Genomic DNA, 25,764 nt, shown 5'->3' with positions numbered 1-25,764 from the left:
ATAACTACTGAAAGAGAGGCAGGATATGGGTATTACTACTGAAAGGGGGCACAATGTGGGCATAACTACTTAAAGGGAGGCAGAATATGTGCATAAGTACTGAAAGGGGGGCACATGTGGGCATTACTACTGAAAGTGGGTACAATGTGGGCCTACGTACTATGAGATCTGATTACTTTGTAGGGGCACTAAGAGGACTGCGCTGGGTATCTACAGATGTGCATTAGGTGGAGTTAGGGTGAGGGTTAGTACATTTGCCTGGCGCTGGTGCTATTGTCCCTTGTCGGGAGCGGAGTACACTGCGGGAGGATCAGCAGCCATGTCTCCCGCCTCTTGTTTATTAGGCAGCATTGGCCTCGGTCAAGAGCTCAGCTGACAGCCCTCGTTTCAGGCTTGGGAGCCCCGTATGTGCTGTCACCCTGCCCCCGCACACCTTTCCTCCATTGGTCGGCCGCTTTCTGTCCCGGGTAAACTGCAGCCTCTGATTGGTCCAGGCCGGAGGTTTTGAAAGGTCTGGTGCCACTATGTCCCTAACTCCGCCCACTTCTCCCGGCGCCAAAACTCGCAGACAGAACAGAGGGAGATCCAGAAGTCCGGTGCCAGTCTGTACCCTGCCATGGCCACCCCGCCGAAGAGAAGCTGCTCCGACCTCCCTCCATCACCCTCCTCTGATACGTCCTCCCCGGGCACAAGGAGCAAGGTGAAGCGGATCTCCATAGAGGGGAACATCGGTAAGCGGGGGACTGGGATAGGCGCGCACCTGCTGCCTGTGGTGTCGCCTGCCCTATTCACACTGGGCATTTATATATCAGGGTAGACTGTGTGCAGTCACTTCTTCCCGCCATCACTCTGTATGCATAGACTTCTACTATAAAAGTCTGCTGGGAAGCTGCTGCAGCCTGTTTGGTGGCCAGCTCTATTGAAATTGAAAAACCGTGGCTGTTTCTGCCGTGGAATACGTTTTTTGATATCGTCAAAATCTGCTGTGTGAACATTGCCTGACGCCTCATGCACATGGCTGCGTTGTCATCCGTGTCCCATCCGCATTTTTTGCAGATAGAACACAGACCCATTAGGTTCTACGGGTCCGCTGTCCGTTCTGTAAATTACAGCGCAGAATAGGCATTTCTATTCATGGGAGAGAGAAAAATGGGGATTGTACACGGAAGGGACCCGTGGTGTGCAGACGGAGATACGGATACAGGGGGCTGGATGCGTCAAAGTTAGGCTACCTTCTCATCTGCGCTTTCCTTTCTGGTTTTGAGATCGGCAGAGGATCTCAAAACTGGAGGAAAACGCTTCAGTTTTGTCCCTATTCATTGTCAATGGGGACAAAACTGAACAAACTGGAACATTGTTGCATTCCCATGTCAGACACACAACCGCTGCAAGCAGCGTTTTTGTGTGCGGCATGGGAAACTGAATATGCCGGATCTGTTTTTTCCGGACATGAAAAAACTGGATCCGGCACCCATTGATTTTGAATGGTAATTGATGCCAAATCTGGTATGTTCAGTTTTGATGTAATAAGAGCAGATCTGTTCTGAACGGATGCGGTTTCCTCCGGTTTTGAGATCCTATGCTGGATCTCAAAACTGGAAAGTAAAACGCAAATGTGAAAGTAGTCTTATGTAGAGGCGCAGGCTCTTTGGCGCTTTCTGCCGCTGGCCGTGCAACCTCCCTTGCTAGTGTAGTTTAGGGTCATTTTCCACACCGTAAACTAGTGTGGGAAATGATGAATGAGACCGGATGGCTGGTCCGCCCTCTTCCCGCCCACACCACACCCCTTTTCCCGCTACTTCTCAGAAGTGGCGTGAGCTGTGTAAAGTCATAGATTTTGTCGCAAAACACCTTTGCAACAAAATCTGTGACCTAAATACACCAAAAAGTAGCGTATAATAAATGAGCACCGCAGTGCTTGCTAGGCTGTGGCTGTCTAATGTATGGCGGCATCAGTCCATGTTCCCACCCAGGAATAGTGTGCAGAAATCCATGGCAGAGGGGCACGCCCTCATATTTGTGACGTCCACAGTACTACTGAAGTACTGCAGATTCTAAAATCTGAAAATAATGGGGGAGATTTTATCAATACTGGTGTAAAGGAACCAATCAGATTCCTCATTTCATTTTTCCAAAGGATCGCTAAAAAATTAAAAGTGAAATCTGATTGGTTGCTAGGGGCAACTAAGCCGGTTTTCCTCTATACCAGTTTCAATTTTGGTGGTCCCATTGAATCTGAGGGTTAGCCTTGGCCTGAATCTGCCATGATGGAGCAAGCCGCACGCAATATTTATTTTATTCCCAGATTCATTAAGAGTCGGGAATAGAGAATAAAAACCGCCACATGAAATCTTAGACAAATGGCGTTACAGTAGGCCACATCGGACCCTATGGCTTTGTGCATCTCCTGTGTACACAGTTTATTTAACACACACCCCCAATAAAAAAAAAAGCCTGCTTTATGAACCATGTGAGATGTGCAGCCAGGCAGGCAGGCTTCCAGTCACACAGGACACAGATGTCCGCCTTGCGACTAGATTTAGCACATGTAACGGACTGGTAAGAGGAAACTGTCAGCAGGTTTGTGCAGTCCTCCTGACAACTGGCTAGGCTCTGGAGAAGATTCCTTTGGCTTTTTGCCTGGCTCAGCTTGACTTCTTGCTAGAGACCTATGAATCAGGCAGGTCTCTGACATGTGGGACATTAGTGGCATAGTGTCAGATAGATGCGGGTCCTACCCCTAGGACCCACTCCTATCTCCAGAAGGGCGTGGACATCCTGTGTGACGGACAGCTTGCCTGTCTGGCTGCGTTCCCATAGCGGTAAGTGGAGAGGTGGACGCGCTTGCTCTCCATTCACCACTATGGGACTTTCCAAAGTAGCTGAGCGTGCTCATTTGTCTATTTTCAGAACTTCCATAGTGGTGAATGGAGGGTGGCTGCTTTTCTTTACTTTGGGGTCCTCATTCTGGAGATAAATGCAGGTCCTACCGCTGGGACCCGCTCTTTTCTGATACTGATGACATATCCCGGCGATGTGCCATTGATGTCCCATATGGACATATTCCGTCAATGGTGGTTTTGTGCACTTTTATGGTGTTAGTCCCTTTTTTTTTGCACCTGCTGCGGCAGTGCTTGTGACCCCGTCCATGTGGTAGTTGACAGACAAGCACTGAAAGTCCAATGAAAGCGGCCATGGAGCTGGGACAGACTGGCGGGGGGAGCAGATAAGTATAGATCAGGGATCAAGTATAGATAGATTAGGGGATTTGAAACAAAAACAAATCCTGGACGATTCCTTTAAGGTGTAACATTTCTGTTAATGTTCTGTCTTTACTGCCTTTGACAGCTGCAGGAAAATCCACATTTGTCAATATCCTCAAGAAATGCAATGAGGACTGGGAAGTGGTTCCTGAACCCATCGCAAGATGGTGCAATGTACAGAGCAATCAAGATGAATTTCAGGTACCATCTAGGACATTTAGATTGTGTTTTATTTTAAAGGGGTGTTCCCTTCTCAGACAATGGGGTCAATATGCCCCCATTGTCTAAGAGATGTGAGTCCCACCCACCTATCTCAACTGGCTAGTTTCAGAATTCCCATAGAAATGAACGGGAGCACACTGCGCATGAGCGGCCACTGCTTCCATCCACTTCTATGCGGCGATGGGAATGGCCGAGCCAGCGCTTGGCTATTTTCACCTTTCCACTTTCCTGACACTGTAGTACAATGCATTCAGACCCTTCACTTTTTTCACTTTTGTTATGTTGCAGCCATGTGCTAAAAAAACCGAACTTTATGTTTTTATCTATCCCCATCACTCTGCACTCAACACCCCATAATGAGAAAGTGAAAACAGAATTTCTCGCCCAGTTTCCTTGGGGGACACAGAAGACCTTGGGTATAGCTCATCTCCCTAGGAGGCGTGACACTAAGTGAAGACTGTTAAGCCCCTCCTCCACAGCTATACCCTCAGCCTGGAGAGAGAGACTGCCAGTTTTTGCTTAGTGTCCAAGGAGGCAAGACACTCCCTGCTCTGCAGGGCTGGTTTCTCCTTGTTTAAATTTTAGATTTTTACTTTTTTCTTTTCTTTTTGTTCCAGATCATCAGGGACAACAGAGACGCACTAGACCTCTCTGTTTCTCCCGGGGTTGAGCTGCGCCAGTGCCGGTCACCCGCACGGCTGCCTCCCCCACAGAAGGCAAGGTGGATCAGGGCAGCCCAGCTCCCCTACATCCCGCCAGCGCAAGGGTCGCCCGCACGCCAAGTCCCCCTTCCAGCGTCCTGCCACTACGGTGCCAGTAGCTGAAGGGGCGACCCTGCTGGAACGGACCGAGGGTGAAGACGTCTATGGTGAGAGATTGGCTGCTCCAGCCCAACGTCCCCGTCCCCCCCGGTCTCCTGCGTGCCTGACCCTATACTGGGCCTATGGACCTTTCTGTCCCTGCTAGACCTAGGCTGGCCCCTGGGCTGCCGCAGGGCGACATTCTGCTCCCTCTCTCCTGGCCTCCATAGGTCATTGGCACCCTTCTCCCTACAAGAAGAATGCCTGGGGAGCTGCAGTGGTCCGCAACTAGCTGCCCCTGACGGAGGGGTTATGCAGGCATCCCACCCTCACAGGCACCCGGTCTCAGGGTCCCCCTCCCTCTTACCGGCTACTGCTTCAGGGCCAGAGCCTTGCTGCTCCTGACCCTCCTCTGCCCTCACGGGCACCGGCCCAAGGGCAAGGTGGTTGTGGCTGTTGGCCACATGGTGCGCTGTTATAAGCCAGGGCCCGCTCCATGGGTAAAATGGCTGCCGAGCGCAGGGTCCTCGCTTCTGGGCAGCGGGGTGGGCACCCGCGGCCTGCAATATGAGCGCTATGCTTCAACAGCCCCAGGCCGACCGTCGGAACATTCCGGTCGGCCGGGCACCGCAGGCTTTACGGCCGCGATCCCGGCGCTCTATCCGGGTCCCCGGCTCTTCCGGCCCGCGGGGTGGGCACCCGCGGCCGGCATGTGCATGCGCCGCTTCGTTCCCCGGCCGGTACTGGAATACTGTGCGGCCCCGGTCAGCCGGGCGCCGCTAATAATTTAGGCCCCGGCTTCACGGCCTACAATTACTAGGCCGCAAAATTCCGGCCTCTGTTGGAGGGGGCTGGAACTTATCCAGGCGGGAATTCTTCCCTCCGGGAGGTTCCCCCGCCCCCAGGGGATCGCAGCGCCGCCCTCCAGGCCGGATCCCTGTTAACCCTTTGGGTACAGGCCGGCTTCAGATGGCCTGTATGGGTGCCCCCAGGGGATCGCAGCGCCGCGGTACAGGCCGGCTTCAGATGGGGCTGTATGGCTGCCCCCAGGAGATCGCAGCGCCGCCCTCCTGGCCGGATCCCTGTTTAACCCTTTGGGTACAGGCCGGCTTCAGATGGGCCTGTATGGAACCCCCCAGTGCTCCTGTAGGTGGCTCCCCTTTCTGATATATATATATATATATATATATATATATATATATATATATATATATATATTAAAAAAAAAAATTTTTATATATATAACTTGTGGGCTGCGCAGGACGCTGCAGCCTCATGTCAGTACATGCCCCCCTTCCCTAGGCGGCATGTCGCACTCCCTGGCTGCGGCGCTGCCAGGGTCATTTTACCCTCCTAGCCCTCTCTCACGATACGGCGCTGGTCAAGTGCATGCGGCCTTTTCTGTAGGCAGCATTCGTCACCCTCTTCAGTTATGGTACTGCCATGTGCGGGACCCCCCTTCTGGGCGGGATACTGTACTCTCCCTGGCTACGGTTTGGCCTTGTGCATGATCCCCCTTTCATTGGCGGATACCGTGCTGGCCTTGTGCGTGACCACCCCTCATTCCATGGGAGGAATTTTGCACGCTCACGAGATCCAAGGCTGTCCTTGTATGTGCCGTATTGGACTACTGCAGTTTCACCGGATACGGTGCTGGCCATGTGCACGACCTCCTTCCATAGGCGGAACGCTACACTCTCACTAGATTCGTTGCGATCTGTGCATGACCCCTTTTTTTCTTAGGCGGAATACTGCACTCTCACCAGATACGGTGCTGGCCATGTGCACGATCCCTTTCCATTGGTGGAACGCTGCACTCTCACTGGATTCGTTGCCGATCATGTGCGTGACCCCCTTCCATAGGCGGAATGCTGCACTCTCTGATTTCGCTGACGCCCATAGGCATGACTCCCTTCCGTGGACGGCATTTGGCACTCTCACTGGATTCACTGCCAGCCATGTGCATGACCACTTTCCATAGGTGGTATGATGCACTCTCATTGGATTTTCCCTGTGGCGGCATACATACACTCCCTCGGTCGGTGATGTTCTCTCGCCGGTACGTTGTTGGCCATGTGCATGAACCCCATACATGGCGGGGTGCTTGCACTCTCACTGGATCCGCTGCCGGCCATATGCATGACCCCTCTTCCGTGGGCGGTGTACGCACTCTCACTGGATTCGCTGCCGGCCATGGGCATGCCTCCTTCAGGTGACATGCACACATTCTCACCGACTGATCGCACTCTCCCTGGATGCGATGCTGACCGTGTGCATGACCCCCCCCCTCTTTTCTGGGCGGCATACTACACTCTCACCGGATACGTTGCTGGCCTTGAGCATGGCCCTCTAACATGGGTGGAACGCTTGCGCTCCCATTGGACTTGCACATGTTCCCCTTCATTGGGAGTAGTTACACTCTCACGAAGTTTCGGTGTTGGGTGAGTTGTTGCACACTCACTTAATGCTAGGATAGCCCTGTGCATGTCCCCCTTTCACTAGGTGGACCTCCTGCATTCCTGCTGGATACTGTGTGGCTATGTGCATGGCGCCCTTCGGGGCGAAGTATGGTATGCCCTACTTCTCTGACGTAGGTACGGCCTTGGGCATTCCCCCCTTTTTTTGGGGCGGGCTTTTGCACCCTTGCCGACTGCAATTTGCCAGGTACATTTCCCCCCTTTCGGGGCGGTCAGTTTTGCGTTCCATCGCATACCATACTAGTCTTGTGCATAACTCCTTTTCAGTTTGCACTTTGCACTTCCGTAGATACTGTAGCACTCTGGCTGGCCTTCGCTGAGTGATATTTTGGCAGTGAGTGGACGTTTTTGTGCGTTGTTTGGGCCGTGTATACCTTCTCGTCCCGTAGATGGGTTGGCCTTCTCACTGCTTACGGGGCTACTCGTACGTATCCCTCCTTTCCTCCTGCGACATATTTTTTTCTCTTGGGAGACGGTGTTTGCAGCAAGCCTTGCACTATTCTCTAAAGAGATCATTCTGTCCACCTGTGTAAGCCTAAGGTGTTGTCCAACAAACAATAAATGAATGCCTTATATATAAGTAGACGGCCTCTACCTGCTCGCTACTGCTCAGAGCTGGGCGGTGCTCATTCATTTCGTTGGCCCTTCCGCCGGGGAGTGTTCGTGGTTCCTAGACACGTACCCATTCGTCTTCCCGCAGCATTGTTTCCCTGCGCTAGTGGTCACATGGTCGAGAGTGCTGTCTGCAGCGCCCTTCGCATTCTATGTTGGCTCTGGCGGGACTACGGTCCCCTCGCCTACTACTATTTCCTTCTACCAGGTTCGGGCCGCTCTTCTTGGGAAAGGTCACCCAACTTCTCTTGGGTGCTCGCTTACCCAGGTCCGGAGGACATCCACCTTGAGTTCTTCAGGATATTCGCCTTCTGCGAAGCGGTGAACCGGGCGTCTCAGTGTAGCGGGGTTCTGCTTTTGAGCTGTCCTATGGCTTCTCTATGCCCACTCCTCCTTTCTTTTGGAGGGTGTTATCCCGGCCTCTGTCTCGACTGCCTTTTCTTGCCGGTTCTGTTTGGCTCCCACTCGGTACGGATCTCTCCGATGTGGCTTCTGTTCCGGCCACGCTTCAGAGGATGTTCCTTCTCTGCCCTCCCCTCTGGGAAGAGCATGGTTGTTCAGGTGGATGGTTCTGGTGTCTTGTCCACACTGACTGTACTAGCTGTGTACCTATCTAACGGGTCTACCGCGTTCTGTCCTCCCGCTGGGTGCAGATTGCGTTTTTTCCATTCTAGGCAATGGATTTACCTTCTCGGTAACTTGGGAGGACTACCGTTTAGTCCGTCTTCCTGTGGTGGCTACATCGGCTTGGGCTTTAGCCTGTCTTGTCCTGGCATCGGGCGGTTGCTGGGCGGACCCTTCGGTTCCTGTCCGTCTGCTCCCCCACTCCGGGTGGATACGGGACAACATTGTTCGGGGCCGACGGGACCCGTTCTACCGACCGTTCTGCCCGTGTTACTGATCATTGGGTTTTCGCCCGCTTGCCCAGGCGACTCTAGTGAGCTCGCTAGTGTTCGCTTCTAGCCGAGTTTTCGTCCAGGATCTGTGGTAGGACTTAGGACTTTACCTGGGGTTCTGTGGGAAGCTGGGCGTTCCCCCACTCTGCCTTTCTCTCTCCATGGTTCTGTCTTTCTCCAGCCCGGCCTGGACCTGGGGCTGGGACTCCGTTGCTTGAGGTATCAAGTGTCGTTCCTGTCCTTCCTCTTTCAGCGTTCCCCGACCCTCTGGGCCTGTCAGGAACTTCTTCCATGAGCGGCTCTTGGGTTCCTTTGTACTGCCCTCCGTTACCGTCCTGGGAACCACATACTGGGCTCTTGGCGCTCCAATTTTTCCTTGGAGCCGTTACAGAAGTCCTCTCTACTCCTTCTGTCCTGTACGGTTGGGTTTCTGTAGCCATCGTGTCTCTGACTGGTGCCTGAGTGGCGGCCCTTCTTGTTCCGAGCCATCTGTCTTCCCCCAGGACAGGGCTGTTCTCCATTCCGTCTCTTCCTTCCTTCTGAAGGTGGTGTTTGTCTTTCATTTCATTGAGGCAGTCGTCCTCCCCTTCCCACCCCAGGGAACGGACACTTCACCGATTTGGACGTTGTTTGGGCCTTGCAGTTTTTACTTGGAGATCTCCGACTCTTGTCGACGTTCGGTCTCTTGTGTTTCCAGGAGGTCCGCGCAAAGGGTTGACGGCCTCCAGGGTGGCTTTCCTCCGCTTTCTCAGAGTGGCTCTTGTTGTGGTTGCCGCACCAAGGGCAGGGTTCTGCTTTTGGTGTCACCATTCATTTGGCCAGAGTTGTCGGTTTTTTCCTGGGCCGGAGGCATTAGGCTTCGGCCATGCATTTGTGCAAGGCGGTCACTGGTCTTCCTTGCACACCTTACCGAGTTCTACAGGGTGCATACTCGGGCTTCGGCGTATGCTGTTTTGGGCCGCCTGGTCTGCAGGCGGCGGTTTTTTGATGCCTTCGGGTGCTTCGCCTTGGTGCTGTGGTCCCTCCCCCTTTGGACTGCTTTTGAACGTCCCAAGGTCTTCTGTGTCCCCCAAGGAAACTGGGCGAGAAAACGAGATTTTTGTATAACTTACCAGTAAAATCTCTTTCTCGCTCTTTCCTTGGGGGACACAGCACCCACCCATTCTTTGTTCTTCTCTGACTGTTTCCGAGTTTGTTTTACCCTTTGGGTAGTTGGCTTGTTGGTTCCAATTTTTGGACTTTGCCTTTTCTCACTACTTGGACACGCAACTGGCAGTCTCTCTCTCCAGGCTGAGGGTATAGCTGTGGAGGAGGGGCTTAACAGTCTTCACTTAGTGTCACGCCTCCTAGGGAGATGAGCTATACCCAAGGTCTTCTGTGTCCCCCAAGGAAAGAGCGAGAAAGAGATTTTACTGGTAAGTTATACAAAAATCTCGTTTTTAGAAATCTTTGCTAATTTATTGAAAGGGAAAAATGTAAATCTTGGATTAACATAAGTATTCACACCCATTACTCAGTACTTAGTTGAAGCACCTTTGGCAGCCATTACAGCCTCCAACAGCTGGCCCATAATAGAACAGTCCTATCCTTGTCCATAATAGGACATGTGTTTTTTTATATATAGATAGATAGATAGATTTTATTTGAATTTTTTTTTTCTTGCAGAATTGAAATACGGAAACGGAGTGCACATGGAATAACTTCCTGCTTTTTTTTTTGTGGACCCATTGAAATGAATCTGCAAAAAAAAACGGAATGGGCACGGAAAGAAAATACGTTGGTGTGCATGAGCCCTTAGGCCCCTTTCACACGAGCGAGTATTCCGCGCGGATGCGATGCGGGAGGTGAACGCATTGCACCCGCACTGAATACTGACCCATTCATTTCTATGGGGCTGTGCACACGAGCGGTGATTTTCACGCATCACTTTTGCGTTGCGTGAAAATCGCAGCATGCTCCTCTTTGTGCGTTTTTCACGTAACGCAGGCCCCATAGAAATGAATGGGGTTGCGTGAAAATCGCAAGCAAGTGCGGATGCGGTGCGATTTTTCACGCACGGTTGCTAGGAGACGATCGGGATGGAGACCCGAACCTTATTATTTTCCCTTATAACATGGTTATAAGGGAAAATAATAGCATTCTGAATACAGAATGCATAGTAAAACAGGGCTGGAGGGGTTAAAAAAAAATAAAAAATCATTTAACTCACCTTAATCCACTTGCTCGCGATGCCCGGCATCTCCGTCTGACTCTTTTTTTTACTGTCTAGGACCTGTGGAGAGCATTAACTATAGTTTAAGGACCTGGGATGACGTCACTCCGGTCATCACATGGTACGTCACATGATCTTTTACCATGGTGATTCACCATGGTAAAAGATCATGTGACGTACCATGTGATGACCAGAGTGACGTCATCCCAGGTCCTTAAACTATAGTTAATGCTCTCCACAGGTCCTAGACAGTAAAAGAGTCAGACGGAGATGCCCGGCATCGCGAGCAAGTGGATTAAGGTGAGTTAAATGATTTTTTATTTTTTTTAACCCCCTCCAGCCCTGTTTTACTTAGCATTCTGTATTCAGAATGCCATTATTTTCCCTTATAACCATGTTATAAGGGAAAATAATACTATTTACAGAACACCGATCCCAAGCCCGAACTTCTGTGAAGAAGTTCGGGTTTGGGTACCAAACACGCACGATTTTTCTCACGCGAGTGCAAAACGCATTACAATGTATTGCACTCGCGCGGAAAAATCGCGGGTGTTCCCGCAACGCACCCGCGCATTTTTCAGCAACGCCCGTGTGAAAGAGGCCTTAGGGAGATATTGGGAGATACAATGACTTAGTGCCATGCGATATATTGTACATTGTCCCAACATAGAACATGTTCTATGTTGGGACAATGTACAATATATCGCATGGCACTAAGTCATTGTATCTCCCTAAGGGCTCATGCACACCAACGTATTTTCTTTCCGTGCCCATTCCGTTTTTTTTTGCGGATTCATTTCAATGGGTCCCCAAAAAAAACTGAAGTTATTCCATGTGCACTCCGTTTCCGTATTTCAATTCTGCAAGAAAAAAAAATTTAAATGCCGGAACTGTCTGCCGGATCCGGCATAACGTACGCCAACTGATGGCAGTCTTAAAAATGCCTGATCAGTCCGAAAAATGCATTGAAATGCCGGATCCGTCATTACGGTGTCATCCAGCAAAACGGATCTGGCACCTTTTTTTTTTTTTTTTCGGTCTGCGCATCGGTTCCGGCATTGAGGCAAGTCTTCAGTTTTTTTGGCTGGAGATAAAACCGTAGCATGCTGCGGTTTTATCTTTGGCCTGATCAGTCAAAATGACTGAACTGAAGACATCCTGATGCATCCTGAACGGATTTCTCTCTATTCAGAATGCATGGGGATATAACTGATCAGTTCTTTTCCGGCATTGAGCCCTTTTGACGGAAAATAAAAACGTGTGAAAGTACCCTTAGTGATCACTTTAAAAACTGGTATACATTCAGGCTTGGACCCATCGTCCAGGGACAATCAATCCCTCTAGGGACACCAAAAATGTAATTTATAGACACTGTGGCTTATTTACTAAAGACTGGCATTTCACACTCGAGAGTTGGTAAAATACTCGCTGGAGGATGATCGGATAGGAGGCGCGCACCTTGTAGTAATCTTGTCTTTCATCCCCTAGGTCAGTGGTGGCGAACCTATGGCACGGGTGCCAGAGGTGGCACTCAGAGCCCTCCCTGTGGGCACCCACATCCTGGAATAAGTCTGTGGTGTACCAATATGCCTTAGACTTTTCCTGCCATTCATCAGAGCAGGGCGCACTATGAACAGCGCAGGCAGCGCACTGAATGTAGGCAGGATATTATAGCTAAATGATAAAGTACATGGAAGATATACTATATAGTACTGTAGTATTCAGGGTGAATTATCGTGTCGGCACTTTGCGATAAATAAGTGGGTTTTGGGTTGCAGTTTGGGCACTCGGTCTCTAAAAGGTTCGCCATCACTGCCCTAGGTAGAGCAGATTTCAGCTTCTAACGCATACATAGAGTAGTTTTTGGTTATAATTTAAAATTTTTCTTACGTAAATTCTTGTTAATGTGTCAGACTGTGGTCCGCATGGCTCATTCGTGGACATATGCGAGCACGAAGATAAAAATCACAGATTTGTAATGGGTGTCTGATTATTGTAGTTGGGGGAGGGGGGGTTCGGAGGGGACACATTCAGTTCGGGGTATCTGCTCGCACATATCGTTTATGACAAGTGGATACAAAGTGACAATACCATGTGATACATCAGGACTAATCTTGGCTGCCGTGTATTGTTCTGGAGTCCAGGCTGTGTGTGTCCTTTAGATGATTATGTTTTTGTTTTTTTTCCCTTCCATACTTCATGTACACAAATAGGAGCTCACCACTTCACAGAAAAGTGGTGGCAATCTTCTCCAGATGATGTATGAGAAGCCTGAACGCTGGTCCTTCACCTTTCAATCCTATGCCTGTCTCAGCCGTATTCGAGCCCAGTTGAATGCCTTTGGAGGGAAGCTGAGAGAAGCTGAAAAACCTGTGCTCTTTTTTGAGCGTTCAGTTTACAGTGACAGGTAATGCCCTTGCTGTTCACTAGGTTTATTATAAGGCTATGTTCACACATTTTCTATTTATTTATTTTTTTAAGTTTTTTTTATTTGTCATTTTAAGAAATAAACCTTTAGAACAGTTTAAAGAACCAGATTCACACAAATCCGTGAAACATGTTGGCAACGGTTTGGTACATTAAACAGCTGTCATAAAAGTCTGGCAGTGTGATTCCTTAAGGACTGCCTTTTCGCCGTAATTATCTTATACAGTTTAATATCATTCACTGTCTCATGCACAGCACCGCCGGGCTCCCGCATTCCTTTAGACCACAGATGTTCTAGCAGTCAACCACAATCCCCATGTTTTGTCAAATCTCTCAGGATTATTTCTAGCCAAATGTCATTTTATACATTGGTAAGGGTCCATTCACACGTCCGCAAAATGGGTCCACATTCGTTCCGCAATTTTGCGGAACAGGTGCAGACCTATTCATTTTCAACTGGGCCGGAATGTGCCATCTGCATTTGCGGATCCGCACTTCCGTTCCGCAAAAAAATAGAGCATGTCCTATTCTTGTCCGCAATTGCGGACAAGAAAAGGCATTTTCTATGGGTGCCGGCGATGTGCGGTCTGCAAAATGTGGAACGCACATTGCCGGTGTCCGTATTTTGCGCAAAACTCATACGGATGTGTGAATGGAACCTTTAGGCTTGATCTATAAGTTGCATCCAATGTTGGATTGAGAGGGGGCTTCCAATTCAATAGGATAGACTTCTTAGCAGAACATTAGAAGTCTGTATAGTTTTTTAGAGTATTTGGTTTGCAAAAGATCCTCCACTACTTTCAGGGGAGCATACCGCCGGCAATCCCAGTTTCAAGTTCAAAAACTCATGAGTTGCTGACCAGAATTCTGAAATTTTCGGACATTCCCAGATCATGTGCATTAGAGTGCCAGTCGCTCTATTACATCTAGAACATACAGAACTATTAAGTTGACGCATTTGTTCCAGCCTGACTTCACCTGTATCCAGTGATCCCTAGCACTTATCACTGTATTCCTCCAGTTATACTTGAGCTCTCTTTCATGCCTGTCTTCTAGTCTAGGGATATCCTTCTGCCACTTTGCCAATGCTTTGGTCAGCAGAGAAGCCAATTGGCAAATGAGTACTGTGTAGAAGGATACTGGTTTACGTAGATTTGTGTCTAGCAATTTTTTCAATCTCTCCATATTCTATCTTGACCCTACTACTACCAAATTGCTCTGCAGAGGCATGTCTTAATTGAAAATATCTAAACAGGCTATTCCTAGGTAGACCAAACTCCTCCTTTAACTCAGGAAAGGTTTTAAAAGCTCCTTTGGAGAACAACAGAGTCAAAAAAAATTATTCTATGTTTTGGCCAAAACTCAAAATCGAGAAGTGAATCTAGTTCCGGTAATTTTACATTCCTCCACAATGGCAACACAGGGGACCATCCCTCTCCACCTCACACTTATTCTTTCCATATTTTTATTATTGCAGTCATTGATTCTGCAATACAAATCCAGAACAGTTGACTGCTATACATGTGGATGGGTTTTTGAAAACCACATTCACAAGTAGCAGGAAAAAAACTCATGTGTTATTCAGGGCAAGCTAATGATTTTTAAGGGAACCTGTCAGTCACATGGTGTCTGAGCAGATTGCTATATAGACTTATGGGAAATGATTCAGTAAAATTTGCAATTTATTCATTTAAATTCTTGTGTGTTATGGGCTTTGAAGACAAGGAGGCGGTCCTACCAGTGATTGACAGCTATCTGTGTATACACAGTCATAGAGAGAAGGCTGTCAGTCACTGATGGGACAGTCTCCTTGTCTTCAGTCAGTGACTGACAGCTATCTGTGTATACACAGCCATTGAGGGAAGGCTGTCAGTCACTGATAGGACCTCCTCCTTGTCTTCAGTCAGTGACTGACAGCTATCTCTGTATACACAGTCATAGAGGGAAGGCTGTCAGTCACTGATAGGACCGTCTCCTTGTCTTCAGTCAGTGACTGACAGCTATCTCTGTATACGCAGTCATAGAGGGAAGGCTGTCAGTCACTGATAGGACCTCCTCCTTGTCTTCAGTCAGTGATTGACAGCTATCTCTGTATACACAGTCATAGAGGGAAGGCTGTCAGTCACTGATAGGACCGCCTCCTTGTCTTCAGTCAGTGACTGACAGCTATCTGTGTATACACAGCCATTGAGGGAAGGCTGTCAGTCACTGATAGGACCGTCTCCTTGTCTTCAGTCAGTGACTGACAGCTATCTCTGTATACACAGTCATAGAGGGAAGGCTGTCAGTCACTGATAGGACCGCCTCCTTGTCTTCAGTCTGTGAGTGACAGCTATCTGTGTATACACAGTCATAGAGAGAAGGCTGACATCACTGATAGGACCGTCTCCTTGTCTTCAAAGCCCAGAATGAGCAGGAATTTAAATGAATAAAATACAAATTTTGCAGAATCTTTCCCCATTAAACTACATATCAGTCAGCTCAGCTGCTCCTGCTCTATAATGTGCTGCGTTCAGCTCAGACACCATGTGAAAGTACCCTAAGTCTGCAGCATGTGATTATGTTGTGGAAATACAATGTGGATTCACTGCAGACAGGCTCCACCATGTTTGGGTGTATTGTAAGATCTGGATATTTTTGTTTTGTACTTAAAGTAACTACTAACTTCCCCCCTTTTTTTTTTTTTTTTCTCCCCCCCCCCCCCAGATACATTTTTGCCTCCAATTTGTACGAGGCAGAGTGTATGAATGAAACAGAATGGACAGTTTATCAAGATTGGCATGAATGGATGAATTCTCAGTTTGGAGCTGATCTTCAGCTTGATGGTATTGTCTATCTCCGTGCAGCACCTGAGGTAAATATTCTTTCGGCAGGATCAGCCCTATTAAACCTGACGCACTGCCCTGTTCCCATACAATTGTATTGTTTCTGGACGGCAGGTCTGTCTGTTAGATATACTATTTTAGGTGATGCCCTTTTTCAGTCATTGCCTGATAAATAAGTGTGTGCTTGTTCATTGGGTGATCGCTGGCGCCTTTTACACAGGCCAGTTAGAATGGGCGCTACTACAAACGCTTGTGCCAGATAATTGGTCTGATTGACAGTCCGTGTAAAAGGACCATTAGACCGTTTCATGTCTTTTTAGGCCTAGTTCAAACTTCAGTGTTTGGTCCGTGATTTTCAGCTAAAACCAGGTGCAGGTCAAAAACACAGAACTAGTGTGGATCTTTCCATTCACCTTATCTGTGAAGGCTCCATTCCGGGTTTTGGTTTAAAAATCACTGATGGAAATCACTGAAGTGTGAGCTAGGCCTTAGGCTACATTCACACAACTGTATGTGTTTTGCAGTCCGCAAATTGCAGACCCGCCAAAAAAAAAAAACCGGATTAAAATAAGTCTGTATGGCAGTTTGTTTGTTTGTTTGTTTTTTTTGGCAGATCCATTGTAACAGTGCCTATCCTTGTCCGCAAAACGGATTAGAATAGGACGTGTTCTTTTATTTATTTATATTTTTTGTGGGGCTATGGAACGGACATACGGATGCGGATAGCACACTGTCTGCATTTTTTTGCTGACCCATTGACATGAATGAGTTCTCATCCAATCCGCCAAAAAAACCAGAACAGACACTGAAACTAAATACGTTCATGTAAATGTAGCCTTAGGCCTCTTGCACACGACCGTATGGCTTTTTCAGATTTTTACGGAACAGCTGACCCCTGATAGAACAGTACTATCCTTGTCCGTTATGCGGACAATAATAGGACATGTTCTATCTTTGAATGGAAATACGGAAACCTTCCGTGTTGTTTTTTTGTTTTTAGTTTTTTTTTGCGGATCCATTGAAATGAATGGTTCCGTATACAAAACGCAAAAAATGGAACGTAAATGGGGGGGGGAGTTTGTGCGCAAGAGGCCTTAGGCTATTTTCACACTAGCGGCAGGACGGATCCGACAGGCTGTTCACCCTGTCGTATCCATCCTGCCGCTATTTCGCCGTGCCGCCGCTCCGTCCCCATTGACTATAATGGCGGCGGAGCTACGGCAGTGCGCGGCGAAAGGCCGCTGGACTAAAAGTACTGCATGTCCGACTTTTTTCCGGCGGTCTCTCGCCGTGCTGCGCCGGAGCTCTGCCCCCGTCCCCATTATAGTCAATGGGGAATGAGCGGCGGCACGGCGAAATAGCGGCTGGACGGATCCGACAGGGTGAACAGCCTGTCGGATCCGTCCTGCCGCTAGTGTGAAAGTACCCTAAGTCATATGTTTTTACATGCACTTTCAATGTGAGTTTGTAGCTCATTTTTGTATTAAAATGTATTTATTATCCAGAGTTGCCTAAAAAGAATTTATACTCGTGGAAGAGAAGAGGAGCAAGGAATTCCTATGGAATATCTAGAGAAACTTCATTATAAGCATGAGAGCTGGCTCCATCACAGAAACATGAGGTTAGCTGTTTATTCACTCTTCTAGTGTGTAACACTTCACGTCTTTGTTTGTAATGGGAAGCAACGTGTAACTGAATCAGATGCTTTAAAGGGGTTGTCTCATCGCTAGGATATGCCCCCATTTTCTGATGTGTGCGGGTCCCACCGCTGGGCCCCGCATCTATATCAAGAACGGAGCCTTACAAGTGAAGGAGGGCGCATGCACAGCCGCCCTCTATTAATTTTCTATGGGGCTGGCGAAAATAGCCAAGCGCTGGCTCGGCTATTTCCGTCGGCCCCATAGAAATGAATGGGAGTGGGGGCCGAACATGCGCGGTTTTCTGAGACTGAAAATCTGTTCCATTCAGGCCTCATGCACACGACCATTGTGTGCATCCGTGGCTGTTGTGCCGTTTTCCTTTTTTTTTTTTTTTTTTTTTTTTTTTTTTTCGCGGACCCATTGACTTCAATGGGTCCGTGGAAAAATCGGAAAATGCACTGTTTTGCAGCCGCATTCGTGTTTTCTGTCCGTCAAAAAAATATGACCTGTCCTATTTTTTTGACGGACAACGGTTCACGGACCCATTCAAGTCAATGGGTCAGTGAAAAAACACGGCTGCACACAAGATTGGCATCCGTGGTCCATGGCTGTAGGCTACTTTCACACAGACGGATCCGCAGATCCGTCTGCATAAAGGCTTTTTCAGAGCTGAGTTTTCACTTTGTGAAAACTCAGATCTGACAGTATATTATAACACAGAGGCGTTCCCATAGTGATGGGGACGCTTCTAGTTAGAATATACTTTGAACTGTGTACATGACTGCTGCCTGGCAGCACCCGATCTCTTACAGGGGGCTGCGATCCGCACAATTACCCCCTCAGGTGCTGCACCGGAGGGGTTAATTGTGCGTATCATAGCCCCCTGTAAGAGATCATGTGCTGCCAGGCAGGAGGGGGCACACCCCCCTCCCTCCCCAGATTTAAATTCATTGGTGGCCAGTGCTGCCGGTCCCCCCTCTCTCCCCTGTAGTACTGTAGATTCATTAGTGGCCAGTGGCCCCCCCTCCCCCTCCTAATTAAAATCCCCCCTATCATTGGTGGCAGCGGAGACTGTACCGATCGGAGTCCCAGTTTAATCGCTGGGGCTCCGATCGGCAACCAGGACGCTACTGCAGTCCTGGTTGCCATGGTTACTTACCAATTTTTAGAAGCATTATACTTACCTGCGAGCTGCTTATAGCACAGACCTGTCACTTACCAGTAGGAGGAGCGCCCGGCCGGTCACAGACATCGCAGCTCGCAGGTAAGTATAATGCTTCTAAAAATTGGTAAGTAACCATGGCAACCAGTAGCGTCCTGGTTGCAGTAGCGTCCTGGTTGCCATGGTTACCGATCGGAGCCCCAGCGATTAAACTGGGACTCCGATCGGTACAGTCTCCACTGCCACCAATGATAGGGGGGGGGGGGGGGTTTAATTAGGAGGGGGAGGGGGGGCCCACTGGCCACCAATGAATCTACAGTACTACAGGGGGGGGGGGGGGGCCGCACTGGCCACCAATGAGTTAAATACAGGGGGGAGGGGGCAGTCATGTACACAGTTCTTTTAGTATATTCTAACCTGAAGCGTCCCCATCACCATGGGAACGCCTCTGTGTTAGAATATACTGTCAGATCTGAGTTTCACGATCTAACTCAAATCCGATGGTATATTCTAACATAGAGGCGTTCCCATGGTGATGGGGACGCTTCAAGTTAAAATATACCATCGGATTGGAGAAAACTCTGATCCGATGGTATAAAAGGGACTCCTGACTTTACATTGAAAGTCAATGGAGGACAGATCCGTTTGCAATTGCACCATATTGTGTCAACGTCCCCATTGACTTGCATTGTAATTCAGGACGGATCCGTTTGGCTCCGCACGGCCAGGCGGACACCAAAACGACTTTTTTTTTTTGTAAAAAATCAAGGATGACTCACGGACGAATAAACAATCACGGACCTCGTTTTGCGGACCTTAAAAAAAAAAAAAACGGTCGTGTGCATGAGGCCTCACTTGAAGGGAGCTTGCAGAAATCCATGTGCTTGCCGCCAAAACAACCCTTTTCAAAAGAATGGAGCTGATTTACAGTCAGACATTTTCTGCAGCAAAATGTACTACTTGTGAAGGCACCCTAAGGCCTCTTTCACACAAACTATACGGATTGGCTCCAGGTGCGTTCAGTGAAACTCGCACCATTTTGCAAGCCAGTTCAGTCAGTTTTGTCTGCGATTGCGTTCAGTTTTTTTTTTTTTTTTTTTTTATCATTTTAAGGCTCCTTAATGACCTTTTATAAATGATGTTTTTGAATTTTTTTTCATTTTGACCTATAAGGGATTAAAAAAATGACTTTCTTTGCATTTTGTTCATTTCTTATGTTGGCCTGCCATCTGCTGGCCAAAATAAGAATTGCAGTATTAATGCTCTGAATTTCTTCATAGAGACTCATTCAGCGCATGTACTGAAGTCCTGATTGGCCGCACAGGGCTTCAGTACTAAGGTTTTTGCACTTTCAGGTGCCATGATCTCACTTGATCACAGGATCTAAAGCATTTAATTACTGTGGTCGGCATTATTGCCGGTTGCGGTAATTAGCCGCAGGTCTCTGATGTTTGAAACATGCCCACTGCACGCGAAAGGTTTAAGACAAACTCTGTTTTGATTTCCTAAGCAACGTTTCACACAATGTAGGCACGCTGATTTGTTCAAATATGTTTGAATATAGTTATGAATTGTTATAGGAAATATTTCAATATCTATTTACATGAATTAACTGAAAGGCTAACATCAGACTTTATGCCTTTTCAGGATGGATTTTGCATATTTGCATGATGTCCCCATTTTGACACTCGATGTCAATGACGATTTTAAAGATGATAAACAGAAACAAGAATGCCTAATAGAGAAGGTATGTTCAAATCGCATGCATTTTTCTTGTGTAAAATTTGAAAAATATAAGAAAATTTTACATCACCCCAGTTTCCTATTTTAAAAATAAAGATTGTGGGTATTGCCATGTCCCAAATTGCTCATGCTGTTAAAGGGTTTCTACCACCTCATTTGGACCTAATTAGCTGTCAGACAGCTAAAAGACCTTTTTGTGTGCAGCCGTTACACTAAAAAACCAAAACTTTTATTGCTATGCAAATGAGCCTCTAGGTGCTATGGGGGCGTCTTTTCAGCACCTAGAGGCTCCGTCTACTCCCCATGTCTGCCGCCCAGCTCGTCCGTCAAGCCCGCCCATCTCTAGATTGCCAGCCTCCATCTCATCCATCGGCCTTATTCTCGCGCCTGCGCCGTGTGCGTCTGCATTCGGCGCAGGCGCAGTGACTGTCTGACTGCTCCTGAACAGACAACGCCCGGCCGGTCAGACAGTCACTGCGCCTGCGCCGAATACAGACGCGCAGGCACGAGAATAAGGCCGATGGATGAGATGGAGGCTGGCAATCTAGAGATGGGCGGGCTTGACGGACGAGCTGGGCGGCAGACATGGTGAGTAGACAGAGCCTCTAGGTGCTGAAAAGACGCCCCCATAGCACCTAGAGGCTCATTTGCATAGCAATAAAAGTTGGTTTTTTTAGTGTAATGGCTGCACACAAAGGTCTTAGAATAGCATGGTTAGGTAGAGCAGACACTAGCAGATCGCTAGTGTCTGACAGCTAATTAGGTCCAAATGAGGTGGTAGAAACCCTTTAAAATGTAAACAAACAAAATATAAGTTAAGGGCTCTTTCACACTTGCGTTCTTGTCTTCCGGCATAGAGTTCCGTCGTCGGGGCTCTATGCCGGAAGAATCCTGATCAGGATTATCCTAATGCATTCTGAATGGAGAGAAATCCGTTCAGGATGTCTTCAGTTCCGGAACGGAACGTTTTTTGGCCGGAGAAAATACCGCAGCATGCTGCGCTTTTTGCTCCGGCCAAAAATCCGGAACACTTGCCGCAAGGCCGGATCCGGAATTAATGCCCATTGAAAGGCATTGATCCGGATCCGGCCTTAAGCTAAACGTCGTTTCGGCGCATTGCCGGAGCCGACATTTAGCTTTTTCAGAGTGGTTACCATGGCTGCCGGGACGCTAAAGTCCTGGCAGCCATGGTAAAGTGTAGTGGGGAGCGGGGGAGCAGTATACTTACCGTCCGTGCGGCTCCCCGGGCGCTCCAGAGTGACGTCAGGGCGCCCCAAGCGCATGGATCATGTGATCACATGGATCACGTCATCCATGCGCATGGGGCGCTCTGACGTCACTCTGGAGCGCCCCGGGAGCCGCACGGACTGTAAGTATACTGCTCCCCCGCTCCTACTATGGCAACCAGGACTTTAATAGCGTCCTGGGTGCCATAGTAACACTGAACGCATTTGGAAGACTGTTCCGTCTTCAAATGCTTTCAGTACACTTGCGTTTTTCCGGATCCGGCGTGTAATTCCGGCAAGTGGAGTACACGCCGGATCCGGACAACGCAAGTGTGAAAGAGGCCTAACACCGTAGCTGGGAATTTTTTTTTTTTACAATTTCCTTATTTTTATTTTTTTCTGTCACATTACTTCCTCAAAAGAAATTAAACAGAGATCAAAAAGTCATACACACAGTAGTATAAATAAAAACAAACTACCGATTTCCCAACAGCAAATGAGCCTCACACAACTCCATAGAGCTAACTATAAAACATTATAGGAGCAGAATATAATTATGCAAAAAGTCCGTTGTGTTTTTTTTTTTTTTTTTTTGTTTTGTTTTTTAAACATTGAAATGCAAGAAAAACTATTCCATTTGGTATCGCTGTAATCGTACTGATCAGAAGAATGTATGTAACAGGTTAGTTTTACTGCATTTTCTTTCCCCACCCAACCTCATTTGAATAGAATGCAGTGGGAACCTGACAAAATGAAGTGGAATGGGGGGGAAAAAATGCAATTCTTCCACAGTTTTATGGGTTTTGTTTTTATTCTGTTCCCTATCCGATAAAGATGACCTGTTACCTTCATTCTCAAGGTCAATCCGATTACAAAAAGACAGACAGCATTTATGGGTCATGCGTATGACCGTATGTATTTTGCGAAACGGAACAGCTGGCCCCTAATAGAACAGTACTATCCGTTCCGCAAAAAAAAAAAATAGAACATGTACTATTATTGTCCGCATTACAGACAAGAATAAAACTGTTCAATTAGGGGCCAGCTGTTCCGTTTCGCAAAATACGGGATGCACACAGATGTCATCCGTATTTTTTGCAGACCACAAAATACATACAGTACAGACCAAAAGTTTGGACACACCTTCTCATTCAAAGAGTTTTCTTTATTTTCATGACTATGAAAATTGTAGATTCACACTGAAGGCATCAAAACTATGAATTAACACATGTGGAATTATATACATAACAAACAAGTGTGAAACAACTGAAAATATGTCATATTCTAGGTTCTTCAAAGTAGCCACCTTTTGCTTTGATTACTGCTTTGCACACTCTTGGCATTCTCTTGATGAGCTTCAAGAGGTAGTCCCCTGAAATGGTTTTCACTTCACAGGTGTACCCTGTCAGGTTTAATAAGTGGGATTTCTTGCCTTATAAATGGGGTTGGGACCATCAGTTGCGTTGAGGAGAAGTCAGGTGGATACACAGCTGATAGTCCTACTGAATAGACTTTTAAAATTTGTATTATGGCAAGAAAAAAGCAGCTAAGTAAAGAAAAACGAGTGGCCATCATTACTTTAAGAAATGAAGGTCAGTCAGTCAGCCGAAAAATTGGGAAAACTTTGAAAGTAAGGGCTATTTGACCATGAAGGAGAGTGATGGGGTGCTGCGCAAGATGACCTGGCCTCCACAGTCACCGGACCTGAACCCAATTGAGAAGGCAAAAGGGCCAACAAGTGCTAAGCATCTCTGGGAACGCCTTCAAGACTGTTGGAAGACCATTTCAGGGGACTACCTCTTGAAGCTCATCAAGAGTGTGCAAAGCAGTAATCAAAGCAAAAGGTGGCTACTTTGAAGAACCTAGAATATGACATATTTTCAGTTGTTTCACACAGTTGTTTGTTATGTATATAATTTCACATGTGTTAATTCATAGTTTTGATGCCTTCATAGTCATGAAAATAAAGAAAACTCTTTGAATGAGAAGGTGTGTCCAAACTTTTGATCTGTACTGTACGTTTGTGTGTATGAGCCTTAAAGGGAACCTGTCACTTCCCAAAACAATCCCAAGCTGCCAGCAGCGTGTTTCTGATGATTCCTTTCTTCCTGAAGGCAGATGCAGCAAAAGTACAGAAATCGTTGTTATATCCCCTGTCTGGCGCACTTCTCCAGCGGCCTCCTTGCTTCAAGTCAAGGTAACCACGCCCCCTTCGCTGTGACTGACAGCGCTTATGCACGAGAGTTCGGCAAAGCCAGCCGAACTGCCAGCTGTCACTCACAGCGAAGGGGGCGTGGTTACCTTGACTTGAAGCAAGGAGGCTGCTGGAGAAGTGCGCCAGACAGGGGATAAAACAACGTTTTCTGTACTTTTGCTGCATCTGCCTTCAGGAAGAAAGGCATCAGAAACACACTGCTGGCAGCTTGGGATGGTTTTGGGAGGTGACCGGTTCCTTTTAATACTGATGACCTATCCTCTGGATAGGCTATCAATATCTGATCAGTGAGGGGTCCGAATCCAAACACCTCTGGCGATCAGCTGTTTGAAGAGTCTGCAGTCCTCCTCTTCCTAGGCCAGTGCCCTCATGTTCCTCAGTCACATCCCCTTCAGGTGCATAGACCTGGGCTGCAATACCAAGCACAGCCACTATACATTGACCAGAAGTGTTCTTGGTATGCTGCACTCTCCAGAGCGCCACAACCTCTTCAAACAGCTGATTGGTGCATATGCCAGGCTCATTAAGGTTATACAGATTAAATCAGCTCATCTCCATCCACTAGATTGGTGGACGACCACAGGGCTGGCTCTCAGTTGATCGAATTTTGCTTTTATTTAGTCTTGAAACATAGAAAAATTTCTGTGAAATTTATTTTAAATATTTCAAGACTAAAGTACTGAACAAACCTATTTTTCATTAGAAAAACCCCTTGATGGTTAAAAAAAATTTCTGTGCAAGTAAATTATGGCTCTGCGTATGAACTATATATGTAAAGCAAGAATTACATCTGATCCCATAATAAAAGCCTTTGTCATGGGGTGTGATCTGCCTTCGCTACTAAATATAAAACCTGTGTGTGTAACCATTAGCCAAAAGCAACCAATGAGGTGTATGGGTAAAGAAGAAAATAAAAAGGAAAGAATTTGTATCTGAGCACTGCAGCAATCCTTGTTCTGCTATTCTCAACAGAATTTTTTTATTTTATCTTTTTACAGGTTAAAGAATTCTTAAGCACGTTATGACAAGTGGAATGACATACTGTAACTGTACAATTAATCCTTTTTTTATTTGCTGTAAGAGGGGCAGGCATTTTTTATTTTTTCAGCCATTATTGTGTGAGAACTTTTTTTGTTTGTTTGTTCCCCCTCTCTAATTTACAGTTCAGCCACTTAACAGGTTTAGTGTATTAATTATGTATTTGTACATATATTTTTATTTAAAAAAAATTGCTGTCCCGTCAATTATTTTATATTTGTGTAACGTGTCTACAAATATCATGCTTTGGACACCTCCTAGTTATAAAGCTGGCTGGCTAATGTGTAGTGGGGGATCTTCTGAGTCTACCCTGGTGGCAGATGGGGGCAATTGCCACTTGCCAAATACTTGCATGTGATGTAGTCTGGAGAAATCTTTGGAAGCGCAAACATTCAGCCAACAGCTATTTCAAGTATATGGGGGATTATGCAGGGGGTTTATATTGATGACCTATCCTCAGGATAGGTCATCAATATCAGATAGCCACGGATCTGGCACCCCTGCCGATCAGATTTTGGAAGAGGTGGTGAACGTTGCTTCCTATTCATTATTGCGCTGTGCGCCTTCTCGCTTGTAGTGGTGGCGCAGTGTAATTACAAGTGCTCGTCCCGGTGACGACGTAAATGTGGCGAGTGTTTGTAATTACACTGCGCCACCAAGACCACGCACAGTGTAATGAAGAGGACACAACGCTTATATGAGGTCCGCGTCTTCTTCAAAAAGCTGATCGGCGGGGTGCTGGGACTTGGAACTCCTCCGATCTGATATTGATGACCTGTCCCGAGGATAGGTCCTCAATATAAAACCCTGCACAATCCCTTTAAGCCCACTTTCTTGAAAGCCTTAAAGGAAATCTGTCACCAGGATAATCACTATTGAAGTAAAGCCTTAGCCTAATAGCACTTAGTACCTTATTTCCAGATGTGCCTTTGTTCCAGCAATACATGTGTTGCCTGGGCTCCTTCCTACAAGAGTGACGCCCCTCTGGGCACCTTACTGGCTCATT

General features: G+C 47.3%; 1 protein-coding gene across 1 annotated transcript; it reads left to right on the top strand.

Annotated features, from left to right (window-relative positions):
• Nucleotides 1-582: 582 nt before the first annotated feature.
• On the top strand, nt 583-25,459 carry DCK (deoxycytidine kinase). The gene is made up of 7 exons (XM_040417938.1): nt 583-731; nt 3,349-3,464; nt 12,696-12,889; nt 15,616-15,763; nt 17,240-17,355; nt 20,184-20,283; nt 24,719-25,459. Exons 1-7 carry the CDS (start codon nt 617-619, stop codon nt 24,743-24,745), a joined length of 816 nt encoding a protein of 271 aa, XP_040273872.1. The 5' UTR covers nt 583-616; the 3' UTR covers nt 24,746-25,459.
• The last annotated feature ends 305 nt before the right edge of the window (nt 25,460-25,764 follow it).

The sequence above is a fragment of the Bufo bufo genome, chromosome 2, assembly GCF_905171765.1.
Source record: "Bufo bufo chromosome 2, aBufBuf1.1, whole genome shotgun sequence".
Classification (NCBI taxonomy): domain Eukaryota; kingdom Metazoa; phylum Chordata; class Amphibia; order Anura; family Bufonidae; genus Bufo; species Bufo bufo.
This window is presented reverse-complemented; position numbering and strand designations above follow the sequence as displayed.